Source organism: Aplidium turbinatum, chromosome 9, assembly GCF_918807975.1.
Source record: "Aplidium turbinatum chromosome 9, kaAplTurb1.1, whole genome shotgun sequence".
Classification (NCBI taxonomy): Eukaryota; Metazoa; Chordata; class Ascidiacea; order Aplousobranchia; family Polyclinidae; genus Aplidium; species Aplidium turbinatum.
Genome location: NC_137480.1, coordinates 13,232,668 through 13,242,957, shown reverse-complemented (window position 1 = coordinate 13,242,957; position 10,290 = coordinate 13,232,668). Strand labels below are relative to the sequence as shown.

Here is a 10,290-nt window from a genome sequence, read left to right as displayed (position 1 = left end):
CAGGTTTTTCATAGCTATGATTGTAACAATTCAGACTCTTAGAAATTTCCTCAAATAGCAACATATTTGGCCGTGTTCTAGTAGGTCGTGCTAGACCTCTTTACCAAAATTGTATAACAAAAGCTTTCCCGGACGAAAGATTGAAGTAAATAACTGACTACCAGTCCTACCATTTTCACTATTTCATTAAACAACTTTTTACCTGATGTTTCAATCAAATCATTACTGCCAAAAATTATCTTTAAAAAATGCTTAGGAATGTCACTTTGTTTTTCTCACAAAACGAGTTTAGAATTAATGAAACTAAAAAGTCAGCTTGACCTTTTTAAGCTGCTAGTCTTGTCACCCTGAGTTACTTGGTAGATGAAACAAAAATACAAAGCTGAATATGGCAACTTCAAATGCATTATCACTGAACAAAAATTCTGCCGGAAGTAATGACGATGATATCAAGCAGGAGTGGCTGTTGATGTGGGGAGCAAATGACCTTCGGCAGAATGATCATTTGGTTGACGTCACTTTGATCGTAAACGGTAAAAAATTGAAGCCTTGTCACAGGTAAGAAACTTTTTTAAGTAGCTCATCCATAACGTGCCTTATTTCTCTACTAAAATCCTCAGCTACATTTTCTTTTGCACAATTTACATTGGTTTTAATAAATCTGCTACAATAAATCGGCTTATCAGTATTTCTATGTTTTGTACAAAATTTAAAAGCATAGTAAGCCTATATGCGAAACTGTTGTGAGTTCGCCGAAATGTGGTGTTGTATGTGATCAGTTGCATTTATTATGGCTTTTGCCAACCTGAAAGGAGCACCTTTTTCAAAGAACTTGATCAAACAAAAATTCCCAGTCTATCGTGGATTATAAAAAAAGTAAAAACCTGAAAGGAATATCAGACATTTGAAACAATGTATAGCGTACAAGTTTGAAAATAAGCTAAATCTTAAAAAAAGATTGTATGCTGTAAAAGATAGCTAAGCCTTATTTTTACAAATCCCTTTGATAACTTATGCAAACAAACAGATAGGGAATGTGGCTAATTGGTGCCAGTGTATTGGGCTTCTACAAGATTACTAGAAACAGCTTGTGTTCGCTTTACTATGTGATTTTTCTTGTATGTCTGAACAAAATATGTTACATCAATAGCTGATCCTTTATTCTATCGGTGTCGTTTTCCACGGATTTTATTGACTTTTCATCTTTCATAAAAAAACAAGTTATTCAATTCAGATAATGATAGTGCAACCGAACGACATATAAAATAGAATGAAGAACAAATTGTAGGTTGCACTATAGTTGTAACGTTATTGCAGCTGGATCACATGACTTTAGTCTTCAATCCGTTTATTTTTGCTATTGAGCTGCAAACCTCAGCAGCAGCATGTGAATGGGGTCGATGGCTTTTACCGCGATAGTGAACATGTATTGCCGACCCTACATCAAGAGCCTCCCCTTGATACTTAATCTTTGATCTTGGTTGGAAAGTATAGAATCAAATACTGTATTAGATCACAGGATTCACAGCAGCTTACCTGTAGATCTGACAAGTACCACGTATTGCGCTTTGCTATGTTTTATAATCTGAGATAGAACTTTATAATAAAAAGCTTAAACTTGTCATAAAATATAACGTGTCCGGCAGAGATTTCAAGTATTCGATGTTAACATAAATAGTAGGCTATTTCATTCAAAACAAACACATTATAATGAAAGGCCTGCTTTGTTTCACAGAGTGATTTTGGCTGCAAGTTCTCCGTATTTTCGTGCCATGTTCACTCACAATGTCACTGAGCAATACCAAAAAGAAATAGAAATTAAAGGGCTTGACTATTCATCAGTTTCAACAATTCTTGATTACCTGTACACTTCAAAAGTGCATCTTAATGATAGCAACGCTCAAGATTTACTCACAGCAAGCAGTATTTTACAGGTATGAGTATTAACTTTAACACCAAGAGTCAGTAAAAAGCATATTTTTTGTACCCAATATGATCAGAATTTTCCAGAAATGTGTTACCATACCACAGTAAATCAGTTCTTTTACATTGAAATAGCGTTTTAAGACGTTAAATCAATGTAAAAAGAGACTAGTTTGCTTTGGTGATCATCGGATACCAATCTTTGTTATACAAATTATTTCATTTAAATTTCTTAATTTTTATACTTGAAGTAATTTAATTAAAAATTATTAAAAAAAAATTATTTTTTTAAAGAAAGTGTTTCAAAGGATTACATGTAGTTCGTTTTAATATCAACAGCATTGACAGCAAGACATCTCAATTTATCGTTAAGGGTGCATTTGAAACGTCGCTGACTTGAATGAATTTTAAAATCTAGTTTTTTTCTTAGATTTCAAAATAGGCGTATAAAGTTTAGCATAATGAATTTTGCATAAAACGAAAAGTATTGAAAGTCAGTGGTATTCTCATAGTTGTCTTTGGCAATCTGCGTACACGAAGGTGCCCGAATGTTTTATTAAGTTAGTTCAAAGGTTAACGTTAATAAGATGGACCGTTTTTTTTTTATATATCCAAAGGGTACACCACTCCAAACAGAACTAATGGGCAATTAACTCTACAGCTTTCAATAACCCATCAAATAACATCTATATAAATAATAATAATTTAATCAATTAAATAACTTCAAGCTGATGGCTATCTCTATTCTTCTAGGTCATTGGACTTTACGGAAAATGTCGTAAGTACATGCAACGACGACTGTCCTTAGACAATTGTATAGAAGTGTATAGTTTTGCCAAGACGCTCTGCTGCACCGAGTTACAAAACGATGCTTTTGCCTTGATCACTGGACGATTCGTGGAAATTGTTGGAACAGATAGGTTTCTCAACCTCAGCAAGGATGATTTGATTGACTTCATATCAGCTGACGAATTATCTGTGAGCGTCTTATTCATGTGCCTAACCACATCTTGCTTCGTGATTCCTAACATTGTTTTTCGGACTGCGATCTCGGCGGGTGTATTTTTGAGTTCAAGATCAAAACGTTTGCTTTTTACGTTTTTTCAAGTTTGAAGTGCTCCAATGTTGAACGAACAGCGACTTTTTACATCAATTTTCTTTCGTTGTTTCTGATTTCAGATATTTTTGATATTATTTCTGCCGCAGTAAATCAACATTTTTTGGTGTTTAAATTATTATGTTGTAAACTTGAATTCGGTCGAGTTCGATGGAGCTTGAGTGTTCGAGGTAGGCGAAACATATCAAATTCTTTCGGTTTGCGCACCAGTTAAGTTTGAATTCCCTATACCTTGTGTAAATGTGTATATACGTATACTGAAGCAATTTCTAATTTTCATACAATGAAGATTTTTTTATTTTTTTTCTACTAGGTAGAAAAAGAGGAAATTGTGTACGAATCAGTGCTTGCTTGGCTGCTGCGTGATGTAGCAAGCAGAGGACGAACGGTCAGCGAAGTGTTTTCACACGTCAGAATGACATTGCTGAGCGAAGACTATTTAAATCAATGCATTTTGCAGGTGACGCTTGAAAAATCCACATCTTTAAAAAAAACTGATAAATTGCTGAAATCTTTGTAGCTTTGTTATGAAAAGGAGTGTAATTGTGTTAGTCTCCGTAATTATTACCTACTAGTATAGCAAGACGGAAAGACGACAGCTCTAATGATTCAGTATGGTGTGATGATGAAAGTGACGTCATAAGTTTGCAATACATGTAGTAGAACTTCAAAAACCCTGTTTTAAAAATCGTCTGAAAAAGTAGCCATTACCATAGGGTCAAATCAATACGTAAACCTTTTAAATTTGTAAACATTGAAACAAGCCCATAAAGTGTTTTAAGTTATTATGACTCAGATTGCATGGCCGAGAGGCGAGACCTCTCAGACGACGCTCGAAAGAGCCACTTTGCAATGCCGGAAGGGCATGCGGTTGTGTCTTTGAGAGGACACTTAATGAAATGTCTGAATATGGAGATGAAAATTGGCTTTTTTTGCTTTTCATCTAAATCTTCAATCACCAATTGGGTGAGGCCGAATTTGACGATGGCGGCAATACCAAAATCCAACAGAGACAACATTGCTTCAGCTAAAATGCATTTTCCAAATATACTTTTCCGTTTCTTTGCAGGAAAAAGCATTGGAGGGATTTCCAAATCTTCATTCGCAAGCAGCCGCTTCACAAAAGTACATGGTGTTATGCAAAGAAATAAAAGATTCGGTTTCTGAAAATGGCACAGCTGACAAGCCCACAGTAATAGTTTCTGATGTAGTAACTGGTCCAGAGTCATCACTGAAATGTAAAACCGACCTAGACGATACAAAAATTATGTTGAATGAAACGGATTTTTCCAGCCAAAACAAGGCAGAGGACGCTTTAAAAGTGCAACAAAACGTGTTGGTGGAATCTTCTTCAGAAGATGGATACACATCCAAAAGGAATTCATTCATTGATTTTCCTTTTTACGAAGTAAATGTTAGTGACGTTGTTAGCCCTGTAAAAGTGCCACTTACGGTCGTGCCACGAGCTGGAATGTGTAAAACCGATATTTTAATATTCACAAACGGACGAAAGACAGTCCTGTTTAATCCTCTGAACAGACAATACTTTTGTGGAGAACAAGAAAAGACAACTGAAGTGGAGTTGAAAAATCAAGAAGAAGATGATTCCATTCAAGATCACCAACCAGGAGTTGATCTCCGTATGCCTGTAATGAAAAATGTTGAGCTTTATGCTACTCAGGGAGGGATGGTTTATCTCATCGGTGGTAAGTTTGATCTGTTGTGAAAATGCGTAAAGTTATTACTCTTAGCCAATGAACCATTTTTATAAGCAAATAACAGGTTGAACCAACAACAAATTTCAAGCGGAGCTGAACAATATTGTTTTGGGTTGCCAAAATAGAAACTATTTTTATTCGTTCGTGGCACGCAATTTAAAGGTTATTGAAAATCTTATTCAGGCCTAGAAGTTACAAAATCTGCGTCTACCACGTCACTAAGATCAAAAGTTTTTACGTTCGACGTTGAGCGCCTCAAGTGGACACAACGTGCGTCATTAGCAGAACCTCGCGCAATGATGGGACTTGGAGAAATGACGAACAAATTTTATGTTTCAGGTGAGTTAATTTTAGTGCAGACCATCTGCAGTATAAAAGCGAAGTAAAACAATAGACTAGAATAATCTACAGTTTCATTGGCTACAAATGAGATTAACAGACATTTGTCTCCCATGCACAGTATAGCCTGCTCATATAGTAGGTAAAGGTTAGTCCCATACGTGAATCTAAACATCAGGGGATGCAAAGATAAGGGACTCCTTTTCCTAAGCCTTCGGCACAAACGAGAGTAGGATGGCCAGTTCCTTCCTCTCGATAGTTTTTCCTTCAACAACTACGCCCATCTAATCTTTTAGTAAAAACGGATAAGAATTAAATATTATTTTCGTGATGTGTGAGGCTACAAGCCATAAGAAGTTGTTGAATTTTTACCTTCTCTTACGTAATGTTACCATGGAAATGATAAGGCAGTTAAAACTAGTAAAATATAATTTTTTAGGAGGAAAAGCGTTATCGCATGGACAGATATTATCTTGCGTCTACGTGTACAGCCTTGATGAGGATTCGTGGAGTGAAACTGTTTCCATGCCAGCAGCTGTGTACGGACATGGATGTGCTTCAGTCAAAGATCGTCTTTACGTAATAGGAGGAAAACAAGAGGAAAGAGTAAGAAAATGCTGATTTTGTGGCCTTTGTCATGTATTTTTAATTTTCTTTTTTAAATGAAATGAGCAGTTGTCTTTCGCAATGCGTAATGAAACAAACGATTACTTCAATTATTTATAATTGCTTTGAAAGTTGTTAATTAAAAAGGTTTTTAACTCTTTCACCACTCTCTAAATGTATTTTCAAGATTTAAATTTGGTTTTATCACGTACCGTTTTGACCCTATATTGGTATAGTAATTTAGATATTGTAGTTTGCTTTTTCAAAAATGTTTTAGAGCTTGGTAGAAGCAATCTAGCATTTGGATAAACTGACAAACGATGCTGACTGCCAGATATCATTATGTAGGTTAAACTATCTATCATAAGGCATCTCTTCTACTGTAGTTATGTGAATGCTCAACATATACCAGGAGTCATGATACTTTCTATTTCAAATCTCAGGTCATTACAGATTTAGTCATCTTCCTTGACGCAAAGACAAACCAATGGACCGAAGCTCCCAATCTTCAAGTGCCACGTTTTCTGGCTGGACTCACTGTGCTCAGAACTCCAATAGCGTCAAAGAAAAATTCCTACAGAGAAGTGATATACATTGTCGGTGGTGTGTCAGACGAGGGACCATTAGCAAGTGTAGAGGTAGGCTATAATCAGTTAACGGTAGTCGGTAAAAATCATACGGAAAAACTCCATACAGAAAATAATTATAAAGAAAATATCCCGACTGGAAAATTTTCATGCAGAAAAAAAATCCTACTGGAAATAACCACTTGGAAAAAAAATCCCCTCTCTCGAAAACTAATGACATTTTTCAGTCGGGATATTTTCCGTATGGATTTTCACCTACACTCAGTTTTTAAATATCATTTAAGCTATAATCTTTGACTTTCCTCAAAATTTTAATAGGAAACAAATTGAATGAATTTGTTGTTGCTGTTTTTTTTAATTGGAGGGATCTTTAATTTCAGACTTATAATCCAGAGAATGACAGACGTTGGATGTTTAGCGAAGAATTTCCGGGAAACAGATGCGCACAGACAATAGCAACCATTGGATTAAACATTTGCGCTGTGGGTGGTCACGTGACTGAAAGGTACATAACGAAATCCATAATATTAATTATCTTACCTGCCTTTGTGGCCCGTCCATGAACAGATGCAATGTTCAGATTACATCAGTGGCCCTTGATGTGTATACGCATTGACTACCAACAACAAGCTAACTCGTGTTTGTCTTTTGTTACTGTTCTTCGCCACCCATGCTATTGAACGTTACAGGATATCGCAATGTGCTTGTGGTAGGCTACCTTGGGATAAATCGGAGATCAAACCTCGGCAGTCAACTAAATTTCAGTTTCTGAGAACTAGCAAGCAAGTTGTTAGCTCCTACTTTAAGAACGACTTAGGTTATTACAAGGCTTTTTAATTACTTCTTGAACATCCTGCATACTTTTAACAAGCTCTCTGTACAAATGTCTACCCAAATAGCTAACTTACGTAGTGGACTGGAGAACCAGCTGAGAGCTTCAGTCAGCAAAGAGTCCTAACTGAAAAAAAGCGGTAAAAGCAAAGAGACATTGAATAGCATATGCACTTGTTCAGCACAACCTAGTCCTACAGTGGATGATGTTGCATACTTAATACTTTGTGTGATGATTGATAACATGTAATAGTGTATGGTGTCTTCCAAGCAGAACAATTGATGACAGCTTTGGCAATCTCAATTGCACAACTCCGAGAGAAGTAGGCATGATGGAAAAGATAAATGAAGTGCCTTGTCTGTCTATTTTTTACGTTTACTGCTATTTAACGGCCGAGTTTGGTTGCATAATTTATTAGAGACATAAAGAAAATAATTTTATTTGAAATTGATCTTATAGCGCAGCAGATAATAAGCCTAACAAGTTGTTTATTAAATATTTTTAGGTCTCACAGCGGAAGATTTGAATCTATTCAAAAATTTGACGCTTTCCTTCTTGAAAGAGTTGATAAAGGTGACGTCATGGAACCTGCCCGTCACTGGAAGAGATTGGTTCGTCATATCCGAGGAATTTCTGGAATGTCCTGTGCATGCACTGGATTTAGGGTTGACACTAAAAGAATTAATATTTCGCAATAAGCCAGTGTTATTTTGATAATAATATATATTTATCGTGATCAAAAAGTTCCTGTATTTTTGAGTGTTGTTAGTTTCTGTATAGCCTAGCCCAGGGATGGCGAACCTTTTTTAGTGCATGGGTCACAAAAGAGACCTTAATCCTTGAAAAAGCAAAAGTGGGTCATACATTTAATTACATGTTAATGCGAAACTACATGTTAATGCGAAACTTGCTGCTGCATCTTCTCTGCAAGTCTTATTATCCTTGGTTGGTAATCCGTAGTTTTTAGCTTCACACATGCAGCACTCATATCTGAGCTGAGACGATTCTGTGTGCTTGATTGTATAAAATTCATGTGCGAAAATAAAGATTTGCACGAATATGAAGAACCAAACAACGTTAACAGAGCTACCGCAAATCTTTTCATAGTTTCAAACGAATTTGGCAGGGAGTTCCACTCTGTAAGAATTATATTTTCAGCATGGTTTTCAACAGGAGGAAAATCACAACCATCCATATCCGTTTTCATTTCAATGTTTTGTAGGAAATGATTTAAGTCTACAAATTTTGTTTTCCAAACTGCACTTCTTGAAAGTCTATCGTTTCCATTTCCAAGTTGTAAAGACGAAGCCATTCGAAGTTTGATAATTCAAGATTTTCAAATTGAATTGCATGCGAGAAAAGAATGAACTGCAATGTAGTATCTAGCTTTCGGAACTGGGTAAACCTTCCTGACATTACATTTTTGGTCTCTTTCGTCAGTAAAACATACTTGTTGAGTGCAGTTTGCTTTTGTTCATAAGTTGGATTGGTGCTGGTAAAGTGCTTCAACAACTGAGGAAAATATTTCAGCTGACGTTGTTCAAGGTCGACAGAAAAAAATAGCGAGTTTCTTCTCAACTGCTTTAATGTGCCCAAACATGGATAATACAATATTTCCACAGCCTTACAATTTAGTATTTAACTTATTGTAATGCATTGTGAAATCAGCGAAAAAATGTAAATCATTCAACCACGTACTTTAGTTGTAGTTGTGTCAGACTGCTATATGGCAATTCGGTGCGGCACTAGATTAAAATAGGGTGGGGCCTTATTACAAATATTTAGTGAAACATTTATTCTTTGCTGAAATATTTGTTTAAATTTCATTATTTTAAAAAAGACAAGTGGGTCACTGAAAATCTGTGATGGGTCACTTCGTGACCCGCGGGTCAGTGGTTCGCCACCCCTGGCCTAGCCCATGGCCTACAGCGGCATGTTGTGAAGAAATGAAGATCAGAGTTTACTGAAAAATTCAAAGCAAAAATGACACTGAATCGCAGCCTGGGCAGTTGGGCATCCACGATTGCTGTTAAAGTCCGAATCTCTTGTTCCTTGTCAATCATGGCATCTACTGCACAGGTGCACAGAAGTCGGAGTGTTGGACTATGCAGGTGCCGAAGTCTCCGGTTTCGACTGGAGTCTGATTTTTTTGCTAGTAGATACATTTAGCGTAGCCTACACATATTTACGCTGAAATTCGCACAGCTGTTGTTTTTGTGAACTTCTAGGGTTATATTTTCACAAGCAATACGTTTACGATTTCAAAAGATGCTTTTCTTTTCAGTGACAGGAAGGGAAGGTATAAGTTGTAATATAAAAAAATCGGATTCACAGTTTGCGTTCTGAGGCGGAATGGAGTTTGGAATCAACATTCCCAAAATATTTGGAGCAGGAGAGGAGTTTAAAGTCACCGATTTCAGCGTCGGAGTGGAGCAAAGAGCCCAGAAAACTTGACTCTGTACACCGCTGATCTACTGTAGTCAATATGTGCAATTGTGCATCCTAAACAAAGTTCAATTAGCAAAAATGTTAGATGTAGGCTATAATAAAAATATAAGCTAATAACCTAGTTTGAAGCATACATAATACTAAAAATGAATGAAGGTTGAGGGCTTGCTTCCTGAAAAAGATGACCAATTTTGCCTTCTGTAGGCCTATATACAAAAAACAACATTCAACCAAAAGCTAGATTTTTGTAGACATTAGACTTGAAATTTATAGTTTATTAACTAAATTGAAATAATTTAAAATATTTTTTTAATGACAACTGAAGTATCGGTAGGCCAAAGCGTATTTCATTGATTTATTTTCTTGACAATTTGAATTAGAAGAAATTGAACTAGTCTGGATGAAAGAAAAATTGGAACAATTTTTCCAGTCCTTTACTTATTTTATGCAGCTGATCGAGAATTCTTTTCCTTGTTTCTTGTTGCAAGAGATTAGCTCCTAAACACTCAGAAAACAACATCACTTATTAGTTTTCTAATAATATTTGTAAGGTAATGTTCTCTAAGGTAATGTTTGGAACTTATGAAATTTATTAATAGATAAACAGCCATTAACTTAGTAAAGGTAGCTCTTACACACAAACGGGCAAAAACTGTGTCTAAAATTCAAAAACACCAAAAACTCAGCTACACAAAAATTCAGCTAAACTGCTCAGCTTCA

General features: G+C 35.9%; 1 protein-coding gene across 1 annotated transcript; it reads left to right on the top strand.

Moving 5' to 3' along the window:
• Positions 1-388: 388 nt before the first annotated feature.
• On the top strand, positions 389-8,301 carry LOC145776709 (kelch-like protein 41). The gene is made up of 10 exons (XM_082587938.1): positions 389-558; positions 1,736-1,934; positions 2,677-2,901; positions 3,354-3,500; positions 4,110-4,746; positions 4,942-5,097; positions 5,537-5,703; positions 6,147-6,341; positions 6,671-6,795; positions 7,628-8,301. The coding sequence occupies exons 1-10, from the start codon at positions 389-391 to the stop codon at positions 7,818-7,820; spliced, it is 2,214 nt and encodes a 737-aa protein (XP_082444064.1). The 3' UTR covers positions 7,821-8,301.
• Positions 8,302-10,290: the final 1,989 nt, after the last annotated feature.

Excerpts from the sequence above, each read along its gene's own strand:
- LOC145776709 (XM_082587938.1), top strand. The coding sequence starts at position 389 with ATGGCAACTTCAAATGCATTATCACTGAACAAAAATTCTGCCGGAAGT. Across the intron at positions 5,704-6,146 it reads GAGGAAAACAAGAGGAAAGA|GTCATTACAGATTTAGTCAT; the intron begins GTAAGAAAATGC and ends TTCAAATCTCAG. Across the intron at positions 6,342-6,670 it reads GACCATTAGCAAGTGTAGAG|ACTTATAATCCAGAGAATGA; the intron begins GTAGGCTATAAT and ends CTTTAATTTCAG.